At 56.9% G+C, this 23837-nt stretch overlaps 2 protein-coding genes across 2 annotated transcripts in view; one reads left to right on the top strand and one right to left on the bottom strand.

Moving 5' to 3' along the window:
• The window catches only part of LOC144953178 (uncharacterized), a 99885-nt gene that overhangs the window by 24826 nt on the left and 51222 nt on the right, over positions 1-23837 (bottom strand). The window lies entirely within an intron of this gene.
• LOC144953153 (propionyl-CoA carboxylase beta chain, mitochondrial-like) overlaps positions 19460-23837 on the top strand; it is a 41290-nt gene continuing 36912 nt past the window's right edge. The window contains exons 1-2 of the mRNA XM_078883714.1: positions 19460-19611; positions 22957-23025. Of these exons, the coding sequence (XP_078739840.1) occupies positions 19558-19611; positions 22957-23025 (123 nt within the window). The 5' untranslated portion in view covers positions 19460-19557. The remainder of the gene's footprint in view (positions 19612-22956; positions 23026-23837) is intronic.

Here is a 23837-nt window from a genome sequence, read left to right on the forward strand (position 1 = left end):
GTCACAACGTGTGTCTGTGTGTGGTCACAACCTGTGTGTGTGTGTCCACAACCTGTGTGTGTGTGTCACAACCTGTGTGTGTGTGTCCACAAACCTGTGTGTGTGTGTCACAACCTGTGTGTGTGTGTCACAACCTGTGTGTGTGTGTCACAACGTGTGTCTGTGTGTGTCACAACCTGTGTGTGTGTGTCACAACCTGTGTCTGTGTGTGTCACAACCTGTGTGTGTGTGTCACAACCTGTGTGTGTGTGTCACAACCTGTGTGTGTGTCACAACCTGTGTGTGTGTTCACAACCTGTGTGTGTGTTCACAACATTGTGTGTGTGTGTGTCTACAACCTGTGTCTGTGTGTCACAACCTGTGTGTGTGTCACAACCTGTGTGTGTGTCACAACCTGTGTGTGTGGTGTCACAACCTGTGTGTGTGTGTCACAACCTGTGTGTGTGTGTCACAACCTGTGTGTGTGTGTCACAACCTGTGTGTGTGTGTCACAACCTGTGTCTGTGTGTGACAACCTGTGGTGTGTGACAACCTGTGTGTGTGTCACAACCTGTGTGTGTGTCACAACCTGTGTGTGTGGTGTCACAACCTGTGTGTGTGTGTCACAACCTGTGTGTGTGTGTCACAACCTGTGTGTGTGTGTCACAACCTGTGTGTGTGTCACAACCTGTGTGTGGTGTCACAACCTGTGTGTGTGTGTCACAACCTGTGTCTGTGTGGTGTCACAACCTGTGTGTGTGTGTCACAACCTGTGTGTGTGTGTCACAACCTGTGTGTGTGTGTCACAACCTGTGTCTGTGTGTCACAACCTGTGTCTGTGTGTGACAACCTGTGTGTGTGTCACAACCTGTGTGTGTGTGTGACAACCTGTGTGTGTGTCACAACCTGTGTGTGTGTGTCACAACCTGTGTGTGTGTCACAACCTGTGTCTGTGTGTCACAACCTGTGTCTGTGTGTGACAACCTGTGTGTGGTGTCACAACCTGTGTGTGTGTCACAACCTGTGTGTGTGTGTGACAACCTGTGTGTGTGTGTCACAACCTGTGTCTGTGTGTGACAACCTGTGTGTGTGTGTCACAACCTGTGTCTGTGTGTGACAACCTGTGTGTGTGTGTCACAACCTGTGTCTGTGTGTGACAACCTGTGTTGTGTGTGTGTCACAACCTGTGTGTGTGTCACAACCTGTGTGTGTGTCACAACCTGTGTCTGTGTGTGACAACCTGACACAAAGTCTTCTACAGTCGCGGTCTTTCCTCAGATCTCCCCCCCCCCCACACACATGTTCCGTATGTTCCCGCATGTAGCCCGCAAACATAGCGCTGTGTGGAACACTAATTTCATACACCCCGCACCTCCACGCGCCCCGCGCCCCCACGCACCCCGCGCCTCCACGCACCCCGCGCCCCCACGCACCCCGCGCCTCCACGCACCCCGCGCCCCCACGCACCCCGCACCTCCACGCGCCCCGCGCCCCCACGCGCCCCGCGCCTCCACGCAACCCCGCGCCTCCACGCACCCCGCGCCCCCACGCACCCCGCGCCTCCACGCACCCCGCGCCCCCACGCACCCCGCACCTCCACGCGCCCCGCGCCCCCACGCGCCCCGCGCCTCCACGCACACCCCGCGCCCCCACGCACCCCGCGCCCCCACGCGCCCCGCGCCCCCACGCACCCCGCACCTCCACGCGCCCCGCGCCCCCCACGCGCCCCGCGCCTCCACGCACCCCGCGCCCCCACGCACCCCGCGCCCCCACGCGCCCCGCGCCCCCCACGCACCCCGCACCTCCACGCGCCCCGCGCCCCCACGCGCCCCGCGCCTCCACGCACCCCGCGCCCCCACGCACCCCGCGCCCCCACGCGCCCCGCGCCCCCCACGCGCCCCGCGCCTCCACGCACCCCGCGCCCCCACGCACCCCGCGCCCCCACGCGCCCCCGCGCCCCCACGCGCCCCGCGCCTCCACGCACCCCGCACCTCCACGCGCCCCGCGCCCCCACGCGCCCCGCGCCTCCACGCACCCCCGCGCCCCCACGCGCCCCGCGCCCCCACGCGCCCCGCGCCCCCCACGCGCCCCGCGCCCCCACGCGCCCCGCGCCCCCACGCGCACCCGCGCCTCCACGCACCCCGCGCCTCCACGCACCCCGCGCCCCCACGCGCCCCCGCGCCCCCACGCGCCCCGCGCCCCCACGCGCCCCGCGCCTCCACGCACCCCGCACCTCCACGCACCCCGCGCCCCCACGCGCCCCGCGCCTCCACGCACCCCGCGCCCCCACGCACCCGCGCCCCCACGCGCCCCGCGCCTCCACGCGCCCCGCGCCCCCACGCGCCCCGCGCCTCCACGCGCCCCGCGCCCCCCACGCGCCCCGCGCCTCCACGCACCCCGCGCCCCCACGCACCCCGCGCCCCCCACGCGCCCCGCGCCCCCACGCGCCCCGCGCCTCCACGCACCCCGCGCCCCCACGCACCCCGCGCCCCCACGCGCCCCGCGCCCCCACGCGCCCCGCGCCTCCACGCACCCCGCACCTCCACGCACCCCGCGCCCCCACGCGCCCCCGCGCCTCCACGCACCCCGCGCCCCCACGCGCCCCGCGCCCCCACGCGCCCCGCGCCCCCACGCGCCCCGCGCCCCCACGCGCCCCCGCGCCCCCACGCGCCCCGCGCCTCCACGCACCCCGCGCCTCCACGCACCCCGCGCCCCCACGCACCCCGCGCCCCCACGCGCCCCGCGCCCCCACGCGCCCCGCGCCTCCACGCACCCCGCACCTCCACGCACCCCGCGCCCCCACGCACCCCGCGCCTCCACGCACCCCGCGCCCCCACGCGCCCCGCGCCCCCACGCGCCCCGCGCCTCCACGCACACCCGCGCCCCCACGCGCCCCGCGCCTCCACGCACCCCGCGCCCCCACGCACCCCGCGCCCCCACGCGCCCCGCGCCTCCACGCACCCCGCGCCCCCACGCGCCCCGCGCCTCCACGCACCCCCGCGCCCCCACGCACCCCGCGCCCCCACGCGCCCCGCGCCTCCACGCACCCCGCGCCCCCACGCGCCCCGCGCCTCCACGCACCCCGCACCTCCACGCACCCCGCGCCCCCACGCGCCCCGCGCCTCCACGCACCCCGCGCCCCCACGCACCCCGCGCCCCCACGCGCCCCGCGCCTCCACGCACCCCGCGCCCCCACGCGCCCCGCGCCTCCACGCACCCCGCGCCCCCACGCACCCCGCGCCCCCACGCGCCCCGCGCCTCCACGCGCCCCGCGCCCCCACGCGCCCCGCGCCCCCACGCGCCCCGCGCCCCCACGCGCCCCGCGCCTCCACGCACCCCGCGCCCCCACGCGCCCCGCGCCCCCACGCGCCCCGCGCCCCCACGCACCCCGCGCCTCCACGCACCCCGCGCCCCCACGCACCCCGCGCCTCCACGCACCCCGCGCCCCCACGCACCCCGCACCTCCACGCGCCCCGCGCCCCCACGCGCCCCGCGCCTCCACGCACCCCGCGCCCCCACGCACCCCGCGCCCCCACGCGCCCCGCGCCCCCACGCGCCCCGCGCCTCCACGCACCCCGCGCCCCCACGCACCCCGCGCCCCCACGCGCCCCGCGCCCCCACGCGCCCCGCGCCTCCACGCACCCCGCACCTCCACGCACCCCGCGCCCCCCACGCGCCCCGCGCCTCCACGCACCCCGCGCCCCCACGCGCCCCGCGCCCCCACGCGCCCCGCGCCTCCACGCACCCCGCGCCCCCACGCGCCCCGCGCCTCCACGCACCCCGCACCTCCACGCACCCCGCGCCCCCACGCGCCCCGCGCCTCCACGCACCCCGCGCCCCCACGCACCCCGCGCCCCCACGCGCCCCGCGCCTCCACGCACCCCGCGCCCCCACGCACCCCGCGCCCCCACGCACCCCGCGCCCCCACGCGCCCCGCGCCTCCACGCACCCCGCGCCCCCACGCGCCCCGCGCCTCCACGCACCCCGCGCCCCCACGCACCCCGCGCCCCCACGCGCCCCCGCGCCTCCACGCGCCCCGCGCCCCCACGCGCCCCGCGCCCCCACGCGCCCCGCGCCCCCACGCGCCCCGCGCCTCCACGCACCCCGCGCCCCCACGCACCCCGCGCCCCCACGCGCCCCGCGCCCCCACGCGCCCCCGCGCCTCCACGCACCCCGCACCTCCACGCACCCCGCGCCCCCACGCGCCCCGCGCCTCCACGCACCCCGCGCCCCCACGCACCCCGCGCCCCCACGCACCCCCGCGCCTCCACGCACCCCGCGCCCCCACGCACCCCGCGCCCCCACGCGCCCCGCGCCTCCACGCACCCCGCGCCCCCACGCACCCCGCGCCCCCACGCGCCCCGCGCCTCCACGCACCCCGCGCCCCCACGCGCCCCGCGCCTCCACGCACCCCGCACCTCCACGCACCCCGCGCCCCCACGCGCCCCGCGCCTCCACGCACCCCGCGCCCCCACGCGCCCCGCGCCTCCACGCGCCCCGCGCCCCCACGCGCCCCGCGCCCCCACGCGCCCCGCGCCCCCCACGCGCCCCGCGCCTCCACGCACCCCGCGCCCCCACGCGCCCCGCGCCCCCACGCGCCCCGCGCCCCCACGCACCCCGCGCCTCCACGCACCCCGCGCCCCCACGCACCCCGCGCCTCCACGCACCCCGCGCCCCCACGCACCCCGCACCTCCACGCGCCCCGCGCCCCCACGCGCCCCGCGCCTCCACGCACCCCGCGCCCCCACGCACCCCGCGCCCCCACGCGCCCCGCGCCCCCACGCGCCCCGCGCCTCCACGCACCCCGCGCCCCCACGCACCCCGCGCCCCCACGCGCCCCGCGCCCCCACGCGCCCCGCGCCTCCACGCACCCCGCACCTCCACGCACCCCGCGCCCCCACGCGCCCCGCGCCTCCACGCACCCCGCGCCCCCACGCACCCCGCGCCCCCACGCGCCCCGCGCCTCCACGCACCCCGCGCCCCCCACGCGCCCCGCGCCTCCACGCACCCCGCACCTCCACGCACCCCGCGCCCCCACGCGCCCCGCGCCTCCACGCACCCCGCGCCCCCACGCACCCCGCGCCTCCACGCACCCCGCGCCCCCACGCGCCCCGCGCCCCCACGCGCCCCGCGCCCCCACGCGCCCCGCGCCCCCACGCGCCCCGCGCCCCCACGCGCCCCGCGCCCCCACGCGCCCCGCGCCCCCACGCGCCCCGCGCCCCCACGCGCCCCGCGCCCCCACGCGCCCCGCGCCCCCACGCGCCCCGCACCTCCACGTGAGGGTCTCTGCACATCGTGAGGGTCTCTGCACATCGTGAGGGTCTCTGCACATCGTGAGGGTCTCTGCACATCGTGAAGGTCTCTGCACATCGTGAGGGTCTCTGCACATCGTGAAGGTCTCTGCACATCGTGAGGGTCTCTGCACATCGTGAGGGTCTCTGCACATCGTGAGGGTCTCTGCACATCGTGAGGGTCTCTGCACATCGTGAAGGTCTCTGCACATCGTGAGGGTCTCTGCACATCGTGAGGGTCTCTGCACATCGTGAGGGTCTCTGCACATCGTGAGGGTCTCTGCACATCGTGAGGGTCTCTGCACATCGTGAGGGTCTCTGCACATCGTGAGGGTCTCTGCACATCGTGAGGGTCTCTGCACATCGTGAAGGTCTCTGCACATCGTGAGGGTCTCTGCACATCGTGAGGGTCTCTGCACATCGTGAGGGTCTCTGCACATCGTGAGGGTCTCTGCACATCGTGAGGGTCTCTGCACATCGTGAAGGTCTCTCTACAAACTCGAGTTGAGCTTTGCTCTTTGCATCTTTCGGTAAAGTCACGTGGGTAGAAAATGAACTAAATCACGACGTTTCGGGCGCAACACACGAGCGTCCGTCACCAGGTGGGACACCCACAGACGCCCCCGGGGCAACCTCGCAAGACGAGACGTTCATGCCGCGACTTGCCATCACGTGACGAACAAGGTCACGTGGGGGGGGGGGGAGCTGCGGGCAGCACCATCACCACGACTTGCCATCACGTGACGAACAAGGTCACGTGGGGGGGGGGGGAGCTGCGGGCAGCACCATCACACGACTTGTCATCACGTGACGAACAAGACCACGTGGGGGGGGGGGGGCTGCGGGCAGCACCATCACCACGACTTGCCATCACGTGACGAACAAGGTCACGTGGGGGGGGGGGGAGCTGCGGGCAGCACCATCACCACGACTTGCCATCACGTGACGAACAAGACCACGTGGGGGGGGGGGGAGCTGCGGGCAGCACCATCACGCGACTTGTCATCACGTGACGAACAAGACCACGTGGGGTGGGGGGGGGAGCTGCGGGCAGCACCATCACACGACTTGTCATCACGTGACGAACAAGACCACGTGGGGGAGGGGGGCTGCGGGCAGCACCATCACCACGACTTGCCATCACGTGACGAACAAGGTCACGTGGGGGGGGGGGAGCTGCGGGCAGCACCATCACGCGACTTGTCATCACGTGACGAACAAGACCACGTGGGGGAGGGGGGGCTGCGGGCAGCACCATCACCACGACTTGCCATCACGTGACGAACAAGGTCACGTGGGGGGGGGGGGGGGAGCTGCGGGCAGCACCATCACGCGACTTGTCATCACGTGACGAACAAGACCACGTGGGGGGGGGGGGAGCTGCGGGCAGCACCATCACACGACTTGTCATCACGTGACGAACAAGACCACGTGGGGGAGGGGGGGCTGCGGGCAGCACCATCACCACGACTTGCCATCACGTGACGAACAAGGTCACGTGGGGGGGGGGGGGAGCTGCGGGCAGCACCATCAGGCGACTTGTCATCACGTGACGAACAAGACCACGTGGGGGGGGGGGGGGTGAGAAATGTGACGTCACATCAAAATGCGCAACTTTAAATAAAGACAACACGTTCTACTTAATTAAATAGACTTTGTAATAAACGTTTTCTCCTACAACATCCGAGTGCAGCGCCACATTAAATACGCACTACAATGACAACAATAGTTTAAAGCGATTTGAAGCATTTTTATTTTCAAAATGTAAATATGGTTTTGGGGGGGGGGGGCAGAGCTTTGTGACGTCATATTTGAGGGGAGGGGGGGTCAGACATTTGTGACGCCGTGTGACGAGGTGGGGGCAGAGCTTTGTGACGTCATATTTGAGGGGGGGGGGTCACACATTTGTGACGCCGTATGACGAGGTGGGGGCAGAGCTTTGTGACGTCATATTTGAGGGGGGGGGGTCAGACATTTGTGACGCCGTGTGACGAGGTGGGGGCAGAGCTTTGTGACGTCATATTTGAGGGGGGGGTCACACATTTGTGACGCCGTGTGACGAGGTGGGGGCAGAGCTTTGTGACGTCATATTTGAGGGGGGGGGGTCACACATTTGTGACGCCGTGTGACGAGGTGGGGGCAGAGCTTTGTGACGTCATATTTGAGGGGGGGGGGTCAGACATTTGTGACGCCGTGTGACGAGGTGGGGGCAGAGCTTTGTGACGTCATATTTGAGGGGGGGGGTCACACATTTGTGACGCCGTGTGACGAGGTGGGGGCAGAGCTTTGTGACGTCATATTTGAGGGGGGGGGGTCACACATTTGTGACGCCGTGTGACGAGGTGGGGGCAGAGCTTTGTGACGTCATATTTGAGGGGGGGGGGTCAGACATTTGTGACGCCGTGTGACGAGGTGGGGGCAGAGCTTTGTGACGTCATATTTGAGGGGAGGGGGGGGGTCAGACATTTGTGACGTCGTGTGACGAGGTGGGGGCAGAGCTTTGTGACGTCATATTTGAGGGGAGGGGGGGGGTCAGACATTTGTGACGCCGTGTGACGAGGTGGGGGCAGAGCTTTGTGACGTCATATTTGAGGGGGGGGGTCACACATTTGTGACGCCGTGTGACGAGGGGGGGAGGAGGTCAAGAATCGTCCAAAATCGCGTGACGTCATTTATGAACGGCCCCTTATCTGGCAAGACAATGAACAGTTGAGTAGTGTGAGTTTGGCTCTCGTCTCCTCGGCTGTGTGTGTTGCTGGGTGTGTCTTGCTGAGCCTGTCCCTGACTGGGAGTGGATTCAAGTCTCCGTCAGATTCCTCGTCCACGATCAACGGATGCGGCGTCTGATTCTAGACGAACTCAACTCAACTTGACCAGCGAGCTGCTGAGACCCCCACTGAGCTACCGTGGAGATACTTTTCAAGCCATTGGGGGGGACCACATCTTCCAGAGGGTCTGGGGGGGGTCCCCCCTCAGAAAAAATGTTAATTTGAAACCGAATTTCCTGCCTAAAATACAGCGAAACCTTGGATTGCGAGTAACTGGGTCTGCGAGCGTTTTTCAAGACGAGCAAATTTCTAAAATAAATATTAATCTGATAACCGAGCGATGTCTTGCAATACGAGCACTACTGCAGTACGTACAGGAAACGCTTTGTCTGGCGAGCGTCACGTGATCACAACTGAGCCAATGGGTCTTCTCTCTCTCTCTCTCGCTGCGGGATTGTGGGTAATCGTCTCCCGTGCTCGGTCTCAGTCGGCGTGCCTCACTCGTGTAGTCAACATCCGTGCGAGCGCACAGTAGGCTGTGTACTGTAGTGCTGTGACCACGTGTGTGCGCATAAAGCATCGTTTTCATTTTGTGTCCAAGTGTAGTGACGTGTCTTTAGTAACTTTACTGCAAGTGAAAGTTGTCCTACACAATAACCCTCCTCTCATCTCTCTCGTCTCCCTCACACCAGCTACGATTGAATGTAATTAATACATTTTATTACTTTATATTAAATTTAAATAATACAAATATAAAAAGGTACAGCATTTTGTATTAATACTGGGAGGAACCACCTGGTTCCACCAGCCCACAGGGGATTATTGTGTCCGTCCGTCGTGCATCCAAAAATGGGAGGGGTGGGGCTGGGTGGAGAGGGGAGGGTGGGGAGGGGCTGGGTGGGGAGGGGAGGGTGGGGCTGGGTGGGGGGCTGGATGGGGGGGTGGGGCTGGGTGGGAGGGGTGGGGCTGGGTGGGGAGGGGCTGGTCACCCCGTGGTGCCCTCATAAAACTCAACGTTTCACCTACTCACGCCGCTTGTGCCCGCCCTCACAGTCGGGCTTATTTGCGGAATACACCACGCCGCCGTTGACCCTGCAGGCCATTGACCGAGCAACCCAACAACGTTCCTACCAGCTCCCTCCGCAGGAATGTGTTCATTTTTATATGAATATTTTGGGTTGTGAAACGAATCATCTGAGTTTCGATTATTTCTCATGGGGAAATTCGCTTTGATATTCGAGTGCTTTGGATTATTAGCACGTTTCCGGAACGAATTATGCTCGCAATCAAAGGTTTCACTGTAGTAAAACATTCGCGAACACATTGGATGGACTTTTTACAATAATGCTTAATAGTGTATTGTATTTCATTGCCCTGTTTTTTCTTTTTTACCATTTCTTGTTTCATTGTTTGCAATGACAGAGACGAGGGATTCATAAAGTACAACCATTACATCTTCTTGGTTCTTTCGGTAAAGTCACGTAGAAGGGAAGTAATAAAATAATAAAAATAAAACCTAATAAAATACAATTCTCACTAAAATTACAACCATTACCACAATCACATCAACAGAAATCTATTTTATAGAAATATCTTGCGGGGGGGGGGGGGGGAATTTTGAGCAGATTTGAATATTATATATATTATAATATATATTATAAATAATGTATATTATAATATATATTATAAATAATATATATTATAATATATATTATAAATAATATGTTATATTATAATATATATTATAAATAATATATATTATAATATATATTATAAATAATATATTATATTATAATATATCTTATAAATAATATATTAATTATAATATATCTTATAAATAATATATATTATAATATATATTATAAATAATATATTATAATATATATTATAAATAATGTATATTATAATATATATTATAAATAATATATTATATTATAATATATATTATAAATAATATATATTATAATATATATTATAAATAATATATATTATAATATATATTATAAATAATATATATTATAATATATATTATAAATAATATATATTATAATATATATTATAAATAATATATTATAATATATATTATAAATAATATATATTATAATATATATTATAAATAATATATTATATTATAATATATCTTATAAATAATATATTAATTATAATATATCTTATAAATAATATATATTATAATATATATTATAAATAATGTATATTATAATATATATTATAAATAATATATTATATTATAATATATATTATAAATAATATATATTATAATATATATTATAAATAATATATATTATAATATATATTATAAATAATATATATTATAATATATATTATAAATAATATATATTATAATATATATTATAAATAATATATATTATAATATATATTATAAATAATATATATTATAATATATATTATAAATAATATATATTATAATATAATATATATTATAATATATATTATAAATAATATATATTATAATATATATTTTAAATAATATATATTATAATATAGATTATAAATAATATATTATATAATAATATATATTATAAATAATATATATTATAATATATATTTTAAATAATATATTATATTATATGATAATGACGGCCTTGCTCTACACGCGTGGTGATGTGTACTCGGAGAGAAATCCAAGCGCCCGCAGGGAGAACTTACCAACTTTAAATATGAACTAAAACTATTGACAAACTATGTTCTATTTTTCGATTTAAAGCTTTCGTGACTGCAGGGATTCATCTTCTTGGTTCTTTCGGTAAAGTCACGTAGAATGGAAATAATTAAAGAATAAAAATAAACAGAATAAATAATTCTCACGACGTTTCGGCCACAACGCAGGCAGCCGTCCTCGGGTGAAGAATGACACGTCCTGGGCTCGGAGCGTCTATTTAAGCTGGGAGCGAGGAGGAAGAGCGCCTTGACACAATAATTTGCATATCAAGAGGAATTTTAGCATATTTATGGGAAATGCAGATATGCGACTAGTACTACTTGTGAAATGCGTAGGAGGTTTGGCGGGGGGTTTAAAGTCATATTTTGCCCGTGCATTATGCAGGACCAGCAGCATTTGACGAGGAGAGGCGCCTACTGAGCTCCCGTGAAGGTCTGTCTCAGGAGCGGCCTGGCCAGCACCAGCGACATCCCAACGGAGTGGAGGCGATTCGTCGTCGTCGTCGTCTGGAGATTGATATCAGGAGCCACATCCTCGAATCGCGTGTTTCTCAACGTGGAGGGGAACAAATCCACGCGACCACGGGGAGAGAGAGAGACGCAGACTCCGAATATACAGCAGCAGCAGCAGGCGTCGTCAGGGTCGGGATCGAACCCACGACCTCCTGTAGACCAGGCGAGGTAGTCAACATCTCCTAGCCACCGTGATGATGATGAGAGACACAGACCTCCTGTAGACCAGGCGAGGTAGTTAACATCTCCTAGCCACCGTGATGATGATGAGAGACACAGACCTCCTGTAGACCAGGCGAGGTAGTTAACATCTCCTAGCCACCGTGATGATGATGAGAGACACAGACCTCCTGTAGACCAGGCGAGGTAGTCAACATCTCCTAGCCACCGTGATGATGATGAGAGACACAGACCTCCTGTAGACCAGGCGAGGTAGTTAACATCTCCTAGCCACCGTGATGATGATGATGATGAGAGACACAGACCTCCTGTAGACCAGGCGAGGTAGTTAACATCTCCTAGCCACCGTGATGATGATGAGAGACACAGACCTCCTGTAGACCAGGCGAGGTAGTCAACATCTCCTAGCCACCGTGATGATGATGAGAGACACAGACCTCCTGTAGACCAGGCGAGGTAGTTAACATCTCCTAGCCACCGTGATGATGATGATGATGAGAGACACAGACCTCCTGTATACCAGGCGAGGTAGTTAACATCTCCTAGCCACCGTGATGATGATGAGAGACACAGACCTCCTGTAGACCAGGCGAGGTAGTCAACATCTCATAGCCACCGTGATGATGATGAGAGACACAGACCTCCTGTAGACCAGGCGAGGTAGTCAACATCTTATAGCCACCGTGATGATGATGAGAGACACAGACCTCCTGTAGACCAGGCGAGGTAGTTAACATCTCCTAGCCACCGTGATGATGATGAGAGACACAGACCTCCTGTAGACCAGGCGAGGTAGTCAACATCTCCTAGCCACCGTGATGATGATGAGAGACACAGACCTCCTGTAGACCAGGCGAGGTAGTCAACATCTCGTAGCCACCGTGATGATGATGAGAGACACAGACCTCCTGTAGACCAGGCGAGGTAGTTAACATCTCCTAGCCACCGTGATGATGATGAGAGACACAGACCTCCTGTAGACCAGGCGAGGTAGTCAACATCTTATAGCCACCGTGATGATGATGAGAGACACAGACCTCCTGTAGACCAGGCGAGGTAGTTAACATCTCCTAGCCACCGTGATGATGATGAGAGACACAGACCTCCTGTATACCAGGCGAGGTAGTCAACATCTCGTAGCCACCGTGATGATGATGAGAGACACAGACCTCCTGTAGACCAGGCGAGGTAGTCAACATCTCATAGCCACCGTGATGATGATGAGAGACACAGACCTCCTGTAGACCAGGCGAGGTAGTCAACATCTTATAGCCACCGTGATGATGATGAGAGACACAGACCTCCTGTAGACCAGGCGAGGTAGTCAACATCTCGTAGCCACCGTGATGATGATGAGAGACACAGACCTCCTGTACACCAGGCGAGGTAGTCAACATCTTATAGCCACCGTGATGATGATGAGAGACACAGACCTCCTGTAGACCAGGCGAGGTAGTCAACATCTTATAGCCACCGTGATGATGATGAGAGACACAGACCTCCTGTAGACCAGGCGAGGTAGTCAACATCTTATAGCCACCGTGATGATGATGAGAGACACAGACCTCCTGTAGACCAGGCGAGGTAGTTAACATCTCCTAGCCACCGTGATGATGATGAGAGACACAGACCTCCTGTAGACCAGGCGAGGTAGTCAACATCTCCTAGCCACCGTGATGATGATGAGAGACACAGACCTCGTGTAGACCAGGCGAGGTAGTCAACATCTCGTAGCCACCGTGATGATGATGAGAGACACAGACCTCCTGTAGACCAGGCGAGGTAGTCAACATCTCGTAGCCACCGTGATGATGATGAGAGACACAGACCTCCTGTAGACCAGGCGAGGTAGTTAACATCTCCTAGCCACCGTGATGATGATGAGAGACACAGACCTCCTGTAGACCAGGCGAGGTAGTCAACATCTTATAGCCACCGTGATGATGATGAGAGACACAGACCTCCTGTAGACCAGGCGAGGTAGTTAACATCTCCTAGCCACCGTGATGATGATGAGAGACACAGACCTCCTGTAGACCAGGCGAGGTAGTTAACATCTCCTAGCCACCGTGATGATGATGAGAGACACAGACCTCCTGTAGACCAGGCGAGGTAGTCAACATCTCCTAGCCACCGTGATGATGATGAGAGACACAGACCTCCTGTAGACCAGGCGAGGTAGTCAACATCTCGTAGCCACCGTGATGATGATGAGAGACACAGACCTCCTGTAGACCAGGCGAGGTAGTCAACATCTCATAGCCACCGTGATGATGATGAGAGACACAGACCTCCTGTAGACCAGGCGAGGTAGTCAACATCTCGTAGCCACCGTGATGATGATGAGAGACACAGACCTCCTGTAGACCAGGCGAGGTAGTCAACATCTCATAGCCACCGTGATGATGATGAGAGACACAGACCTCCTGTAGACCAGGCGAGGTAGTCAACATCTCGTAGCCACCGTGATGATGATGAGAGACACAGACCTCCTGTAGACCAGGCGAGGTAGTCAACATCTCCTAGCCACCGTGATGATGATGAGAGACACAGACCTCCTGTAGACCAGGCGAGGTAGTCAACATCTCCTAGCCACCGTGGCTCCCTGATCAAGATTCAGAATCTGGGGAAATCCGAAGAGCGAAGAAGTTCTCTTTGACACATGCCCACGCTGGACTCTGCCGCCGATGACGAGAGAATCAAAATCGATATTGAGATTGGAGAAATCCGATAAGCTGCAAAGCGCTTTTCAACACCCGTCCAATTGGCCGCTGATTGACAGCAGATGTCACTGACGATCAGCTGAGCAGCGCGTGCCAGCTGAGCACCGCGGGCCAGCCAATCAGCGCGAGGGGCGTGGTCGGCACCTCCCCCCCCCCTCACGACTCACGCGCTGGTTAACCAATCAGCGCGCGAGACGGGGACGGCGACCCCGGCGACCCCCAACAGCCTTCACGCTGAACAACCAATCAGCGCGCGGCACGGCGGGTCGACCAATGGGATCGCGCGAATTGGTGGGAGTGGGAGGGGGTGGGGTTGGCGCGCGCGCGGGTACCCTCGGGTGACCCTGACAACGAGTGACGACGACGTCACGCCCCTCCTCCACCAGCCCCGCCCCTCCTCGCCCCGCGCGCCATCTTGGGTAGGGGTGGCCCCATTGGGGGACTCCCGCGAACCCCTCGTGACGTCGCTCTACTTCCCTGAGCAAGATGGCGGCGGCGCGGCTTCAATGCCCCGCCCCTCGCCCCGCCCCTCGCCCCGCCCCCCCCGGTGGGTCACCCCCGGTGGGTCACCCCCAGTGCAAAGCGAGACGCGAGGGTGACGGGGACAGGAGGACGACGATGCTGCTGATGATGATGAACTCCGCGTCGCGGCTCGGGGCCGCGCTGCTCCCGCGCGCCCGCCACTCGCCGTTCCTGTGCCGGGCGCCGTGGCGCGCCGCCAGCAGCGTCCACGAACGGATCGAGAGGCGGCGGTGCGCGGCGGAGATCGGCGGAGGCCTGGCGCGGGTGGAAGCACAACACGCGCGGGTACAGTGCAGTGTGGTGTACAGTGTAGTAGTGTGTAGTGTAGTGTGTAGTGTAGTGTGTAGTAGTGTAGTGTATAGTGTAGTAGTGTGTAGTGTATAGTGTAGTGTACTGTGTAGTGTAGTGTATAGTGTAGTAGTGTAGTGTATAGTGTAGTGTGTAGTAGTGTAGTGTACTGTGTAGTGTATAGTGTAGTGTATAGTGTAGTGTAGTGTATAGTGTAGTGTATAGTGTAGTGTAGTAGTGTGTAGTGTAGTAGTGTAGTGTGTAGTGTATAGTGTAGTAGTGTATAGTGTAGTGTATAGTGTAGTGTAGTAGTGTATAGTGTAGTGTGTAGTGTAGTAGTGTAGTGTGTAGTGTATAGTGTAGTAGTGTATAGTGTAGTAGTGTAGTGTAGTAGTGTATAGTGTAGTGTATAGTGTAGTGTATAGTGTAGTGTACAGTGTAGTAATGTAGTGTATAGTGTAGTAGTGTACAGTGTAGTGTATAGTGTAGTAGTGTATAGTGTACAGTGTAGTGTACAGTGTAGTGTATAGTGTAGTGTGTGTGGGTAGTGTAGAGTACAGTGTAGTGTGGAGGGTAGTGTGTAGTGTGTGTGGGTAGTGTGTGTAGTGTAGTGTGTATGGAGTGTAGTTTGTGTGTAGTGAGTGTGCGGGGAGTGGTGGTGCAGTGGTTAGCGTGCTGTGTGTGTGTGTAGTGAGTGTGTGGGGAGTGGTGGTGCAGTGGTTAGCGCGCTGTGTGTGGTGTGTATGGGGAGTGGTGGTGCAGTGGTTAGCGCGCTGTGTGCGTCCAGTACATGTAGTAAAAGCAAGTAGCAGGCCCACTCACTGTCTACAGCATCCCACGTCGGAGAATGAGGAGGCTTACCGCAGCCTTCGCTCGGAGGTTCGGAGAGCCGTGAGGCGCTGCAAGGATGGGTGGTGGTCGCGGGTTGCTGAGGAGATGGAGTCTGCCTCAGTGGCCCGCGATCACAAATCACTATTTAATTCCATCGAAAAAGTAGCTTCCAGCGCCACAGCTATCACCGTGCTTAAGGTAAAGAACGGTGATCCCATCTCCGACCACCGACCCCCGGGAACTGGTCTGCAGGTTTGCAGAGCATTCCTGAGGTCTTGGAGGAGGGGAAATCCCTCAGCCCACACGACATCGTGGGGCGAGGTGGGGACGACCCTGCTGAGGCTGCGGTGCCTCAAATATTTGCAGAAGTAGCCACCCCTCCTGAGTGGCTGGCTGAGGTGCCATCTGTTGAGGAAGTACTGAAGGCGATCCGGAGTCTGAGACCAGGAAAGGCACCGGGCAGAGATGATCTCCCAAGCGAAATGCTGAGGGAGGGTGGCGTTTGTGCACAGACTGCCCTATATGACATCATAACAACAGTCTGGACCACTGGACGGGTTCCGCAGGACTGGAAGGATGCCCTGGTGGTCCCCCTCTTTAAGAAGGGGGACCGCACAGACTGTAACAACTACAGGGGCACCTCACTCCTCAGTGTGCCGGGAAAGGTCCTGGTAAAGATTATTCAACATCGCCTTGCCAGGCACTCTGAGGAGAGGCTTGCGGAGCCCCAATGCGGTTTCAGGCCAGGGTGGTCCTGCACAGATGCCATATTTTCTATCTGCTACAGCAGAGGTGTAGGGAATTCCAATAAGACCTACATCTCTGCTTTATTGACCTTGTCAAGGCCTATGATACCATCAGTAGGACTGGGCTCTGGGTTGTTCTTTGTGCTTTCGGAGTCCCTGACCCTCTGCTCACGATCATTAAGAACCTTCATGATGGTGAGCGGGCCCGGGTAAAACTACGTGGCCGGGAGTCGGAGCCATTCCCTGTTCACCTTGGGGTGTGACAGTAATGTCCTCCCACATTATTTTATGCATTTTTCGACCACGTAGTTCGAGAAGCCTTCCATGGCTGTACCGGTGGAATGTCCATCTGGTACAGATACAATGAGAGGCTGATCGATGCCCGAGTGCGATCGAGGGATGGCTCCCTATTGGTCAACCACGTTATGTATGCCGATGATCTGGTGATTGCTGCTCACTTTGAGAAAGAGTTGGAGGCGCTGCTGCTGAGACTGGAGCGTGCTACTTAGAGGTGGGGCCTTACCATCAGCCCCACCAAAACTAAGCAGCTGCCTGGGTATTTTGTACCATCGGGCACTCCACCCCCACAACTCCCAATCGGTGATGGGGCAGTTGTGGAGAGAGTGGAGAGTTTCCCATACCTGGGCAGTGTGCTCATGACCGGCTCCGGTTTGGCAGCAGAGGTCTCACTCCGAATCAGTCGAGCGGCAATATCTTTTCATCGGCTGCGTAACGCTGTGTGGAAGCTACCTGGTCTGTCGCTCCGCACGAAGCTTCAGGTCTTCTTGGCCACGGTCATTCCCTCCCTTCTCTACGCTTGCGAAACGTGGACCCCCCTAATGGAGCATCTTCGCCGGTTAGAAAGATTTAGGCTGGCCTGCCTACGATCCATCCTGGGTTTAACCTGCAGGCTGGATTGTGTGAGGAGCTCACAAATCCTTGAAAGATCTGGGCAAAGTCCCATCGGTGAGCTCCTCCGGCAGGCAAGGCTGCGTTGGCTGGGTCATGTAGCCCGCATGCCCAGCCACCGCATGCTGAAACAGCTTTTGTTTGGCAGGATCGAGGGGGCTAAATGGCCACGGCACGGGCTAGAGAAGAGATGGAGTGATGTGGTACAGGAGGACGTGGAGCTGAGTGGACTTGCCAGTAATTGTTACTAGCGTGTATCTGTGTGTATCTGTGTATATATATCTCTATGTATATATATCTGTGTGTATGTATATGTATCTGTGTGTGTATCTGTGTGTGTGTGTGTGTGTATCTGTGTGTGTGTATCTGTGTGTATATGTATCTGTATGTATCTGTGTGTGTGTGTATGTGTATCTGTGTGTGTGTGTGTGTGTCTGTATGTATATGTGTGTGTGTGTGTATGTGTATCTGTGTGTATATGTATCTGTATATCTGTGTGTATCTGTGTGTGTGTGTGTCTGTGTGTGTGTCCCAGGGCAAGTTGACGGCGCGTGAGCGTCTGCTGGTGCTGCTGGACCCCGGCTCGTTTGTGTGTGTCTATCTGTGTGTATCTGTATGTATATGTATGTATCTGTGTGTGTATCTGTGTGTGTGTGTGTCTATCTGTGTGTATCTGTGTGTATCTGTGTCTATCTGTGTGTATCTGTGTGTATCTGTATGTATATGTGTATCTGTGTGTATGTGTATCTGTGTGTGTGTGTGTGTCCCAGGGCAAGTTGACGGCGCGTGAGCGTCTGCTGGTGCTGCTGGACCCCGGCTCGTTTGTGTGTGTCTATCTGTGTGTATCTGTGTGTATCTGTATGTATATGTGTATCTGTGTGTATGTGTATCTGTGTGTGTGTGTGTCCCAGGGCAAGTTGACGGCGCGTGAGCGTCTGCTGGTGCTGCTGGACCCCGGCTCGTTTGTGTGTGTCTATCTGTGTGTATCTGTGTGTATCTGTATGTATATGTGTATCTGTGTGTATGTGTATCTGTGTGTGTGTGTGTCCCAGGGCAAGTTGACGGCGCGTGAGCGTCTGCTGGTGCTGCTGGACCCCGGCTCGTTTGTGTGTGTCTATCTGTGTGTATCTGTGTGTATCTGTATGTATATGTGTATCTGTGTGTATGTGTATCTGTGTGTGTGTGTGTCCCAGGGCAAGTTGACGGCGCGTGAGCGTCTGCTGGTGCTGCTGGACCCCGGCTCGTTTGTGTGTGTCTATCTGTGTGTATCTGTGTGTATCTGTATGTATATGTGTATCTGTGTGTATGTGTATCTGTGTGTGTGTGTGTGTCCCAGGGCAAGTTGACGGCGCGTGAGCGTCTGCTGGTGCTGCTGGACCCCGGCTCGTTTGTGTGTGTCTATCTGTGTGTATCTGTGTGTATCTGTATGTATATGTGTATCTGTGTGTATGTGTATCTGTGTGTGTGTGTGTCCCAGGGCAAGTTGACGGCGCGTGAGCGTCTGCTGGTGCTGCTGGACCCCGGCTCGTTTGTGTGTGTCTATCTGTGTGTATCTGTGTGTATCTGTATGTATATGTGTATCTGTGTGTATGTGTATCTGTGTGTGTGTGTGTCCCAGGGCAAGTTGACGGCGCGTGAGCGTCTGCTGGTGCTGCTGGACCCCGGCTCGTTTGTGTGTGTCTATCTGTGTGTATCTGTGTGTATCTGTATGTATATGTGTATCTGTGTGTATGTGTATCTGTGTGTGTGTGTGTCCCAGGGCAAGTTGACGGCGCGTGAGCGTCTGCTGGTGCTGCTGGACCCCGGCTCGTTTGTGTGTGTCTATCTGTGTGTATCTGTGTGTATCTGTATGTATATGTGTATCTGTGTGTATGTGTATCTGTGTGTGTGTGTGTCCCAGGGCAAGTTGACGGCGCGTGAGCGTCTGCTGGTGCTGCTGGACCCCGGCTCGTTTGTGTGTGTCTATCTGTGTGTATCTGTGTGTATCTGTATGTATATGTGTATCTGTGTGTATGTGTATCTGTGTGTGTGTGTGTCCCAGGGCAAGTTGACGGCGCGTGAGCGTCTGCTGGTGCTGCTGGACCCCGGCTCGTTTGTGGAGAGCGACATGTTTGTGGAGCACCGCTGCGCCGACTTCGGCATGTACAGTGACACCAACAAGGTGCCGCACAGACAAAGGTCCCCCGTGTAGCCTCCAGCAGGCTGTAGGGGCAAGTGCTGTGAGTAGCGAGCAGCAGCAGCGCCTATGAAGGTAGACACAGACAAAGGTCCCCCGTGTAGCCTCCAGCAGGCTGTAGGGGCAAGTGCTGTGAGTAGCGAGCAGCAGCAGCGCCTATGAAGGTAGACACAGACAAAGGTCCCCCGTGTAGCCTCTAACAGACAGGGGCACACGAGGGGTGAGTGGCCAGCACCACGCCCGGCCGCCTTTGTCTCCCCAGGTACTAATTTGACCCACGTGATGCCCTGGGCCGGGTCAAATCATCGTCACCACCAGTGGCGCTGACTGCTACACCACCGCTCCCCATGCACACACAGCACACACACACACAGCACACACAGCACACACACACACAGCACACACACAGCACACACACAGTACACACACAGTATACACACAGCACACACAGTACACACACACAGCACACACAGTACACACACAGCACACACACACACAGCACACACACACAGCACACACACACACAGTACACACACACACAGTACACACACAGCACACACACAGCACACACACACAGCACGCACACAGCACGCACACACACAGCACACACAGTACACACACACACAGTACACACACACACAGTACACACACACAGCACACACAGTACACACACACACAACACACACAATACACACACACAGTACACACACAGCACACACACAACACACACACAGCACACACAGTACGCACACAGCACACACACACACAGCACACACACACACAGCACACACAGTACACACACACACAGTACACACACACACAACACACACAATACACACACACAGTACACACACAGCACACACACAACACACACACAGCACACACAGTACGCACACAGCACACACACACACAGCACACACACACACAGCACACACAGTACACACACACACAGTACACACACAGCACACACACACAGTACACACACACACAGCACACACAGTACACACACAGCACACACACACAGCACACACAGTACACACACACACAGTACACACACAGCACACACACAGCACACAGAGTACACACACACACAGTACACACACAGTACACACACACAACACACACACACAGCACGCACACACACACACAGTACACACACACACACAGCACACAGAGTACACACACACACACACAGCACACACAGTACACACACACACAGTACACACACAGCACACACACAGCACACACACACAGCACGCACACAGCACGCACACACACAGCACACACAGTACACACACACACAGTACACACACACACAGTACACACACACAGCACACACAGTACACACACACACAACACACACAATACACACACACAGTACACACACAGCACACACACAACACACACACAGCACACACAGTACGCACACAGCACACACACACACAGCACACACACACACAGCACACACAGTACACACACACACAGTACACACACACACAACACACACAATACACACACACAGTACACACACAGCACACACACAACACACACACAGCACACACAGTACGCACACAGCACACACACACACAGCACACACACACACAGCACACACAGTACACACACACACAGTACACACACAGCACACACACACAGTACACACACACACAGCACACACAGTACACACACAGCACACACACACAGCACACACAGTACACACACACACAGTACACACACAGCACACACACAGCACACAGAGTACACACACACACAGTACACACACAGTACACACACACAACACACACACACAGCACGCACACACACACACAGTACACACACACACACAGCACACAGAGTACACACACACACACACAGCACACACAGTACACACACACACAGTACACACACAGTACACACACACAACACACACACACAGCACGCACACACACACACAGTACACACACACACACAGCACACAGAGTACACACACACACACACAGCACACACAGTACACACACACACAGTACACACACAGTACACACACAGCACACACACAACACACACACACAGCACGCACACACACACACAGTACACACACACACACAGCACACACACCCTCAGCACACACACCCTGACCACGTGGGGGTCCATGTGGAAGCACTCAGCTGCTGCTATTGGCTCAGAGGTCACAGGGGGTCACAGACAGCCCCCCCCTCCCCCCGTGTCCTCACACCAACCCTGAGGTCACCGCAGCCATCAACTCAACCATGCCACCACCACCACCACTACACCACCACCACACCACCACCATCACCACCACTACACCATCACACCACCACCACACCGCCACCACCACCACCACACCACCACCACCACACCACCACCACCACACCACTACACCACCACACCACCACACCGCCACCACCACCACGACACCACTACACCACCACCACTACACCACCACTACACCACCACCAGCACCACTACACCACCACCACCACTACACCACCACCACCACACCACCACCACTACACCGCCACCACCACCACCACTACACCACCACCACACCACCACCATCACCACCACTACACCATCACACCACCACCACCACACCGCCACCACCACCACCACCACACCACCACCACACCACCACACTACCACCACCACACCACCACTACACCACCACCACCACACCACCACCACCACACCGCCACCACCACACCACCACCACACCACCACCACCACTACACCACCACCACTACACCACCACTACACCACTACTACACCACCACCAGCACCACTACACCACCACCACCACTACACCACCACCACCACACCACCACCACTACACCGCCACCACCACCACCACACCACCACCACCACACCACCACCACCACTACCACACTACCACACCACCACTACCACACCACCACAACCACACCACAACCACACCTCCACCACCACTACCCCACCACTACACCACCACCACTACACCACTACCACACCACAACCACACCGCCACCACCACACCACCACCACTACACCACCACTACACCACCACTACACCACCACTACACCAGCACCACCACACCACCACCACTACACCATCACACCAGCACCACTACACCATCACACCACCACCACTACACCATCACACCACCACCACTACACCATCACACCAGCACCACTACACCATCACACCAGAGGCTACACGGAGGACCTTTGTCTGTGTGTGTACAGTGTGTACAGTGTGTGTAATGTATGGGTGTGTACAGTACCCAGGGGACAGTGTGTACAGTGTGTACAGTGTGTGTACTGTATGTGTGTGTACAGTACCCAGGGGACAGTGTGGTCACTGGACGAGGACTCATCAACGGTCGCCTCACTTACGTCTTCAGCCAGGTGAGCAGCAGCAGCCTCACCACCCTCACCACCCTCACCACCCTCACCACCCTCACCACTACTCACCACCCTCACCACCCTCACCACACTCACCACTAGTACTCACCACTACTCACCACCCTCACCACACTCACCACCCTCACCACTAGTACTCACCACTACTCACCACCCTCACCACACTACACTCACCACTACACTCACTTACGTCTTCAGCCAGGTGAGCAGCAGCAGCCTCACCACCCTCACCACACTCACCACCCTCAACACCCTCACCACTACTCACCACCCTCACCACCCTCACCACCCTCACCACTAGTACTCACCACTACTCACCACCCTCACCACACTCACCACCCTCACCACACTCACCACCCTCACCACCCTCACCACCCTCACCACCCTCACCACTAGTACTCACCACTACTCACCACCCTCACCACACTACACTCACCACTACACTCACTTACGTCTTCAGCCAGGTGAGCAGCAGCCTCACCACTCACTCACCACTCACCACTCACTCACCACCCTCACCACTAGTACACTCACCATACCACTCACCACTAGTACACTCACCATACCACTCACCACTAGTACACTCACCACTACTCACCACTAGTACACTCACCACTACTCACCACCCTCACCACTAGTACACTCACCACTACTCACCACTCACCACTAGTACACTCACCACCACTCTCCACTAGTCACTACTCACCACTCACCACTACTCACTAGTACACTCACCACTACTCACCACACTCACCACTCACAAGTGCACTCACCACCCTCACCATCACCACTCACCA

Source organism: Lampetra fluviatilis, chromosome 72 (genome assembly GCF_964198595.1).
Source record: "Lampetra fluviatilis chromosome 72, kcLamFluv1.1, whole genome shotgun sequence".
NCBI classification, from domain to species: Eukaryota; Metazoa; Chordata; class Hyperoartia; order Petromyzontiformes; family Petromyzontidae; genus Lampetra; species Lampetra fluviatilis.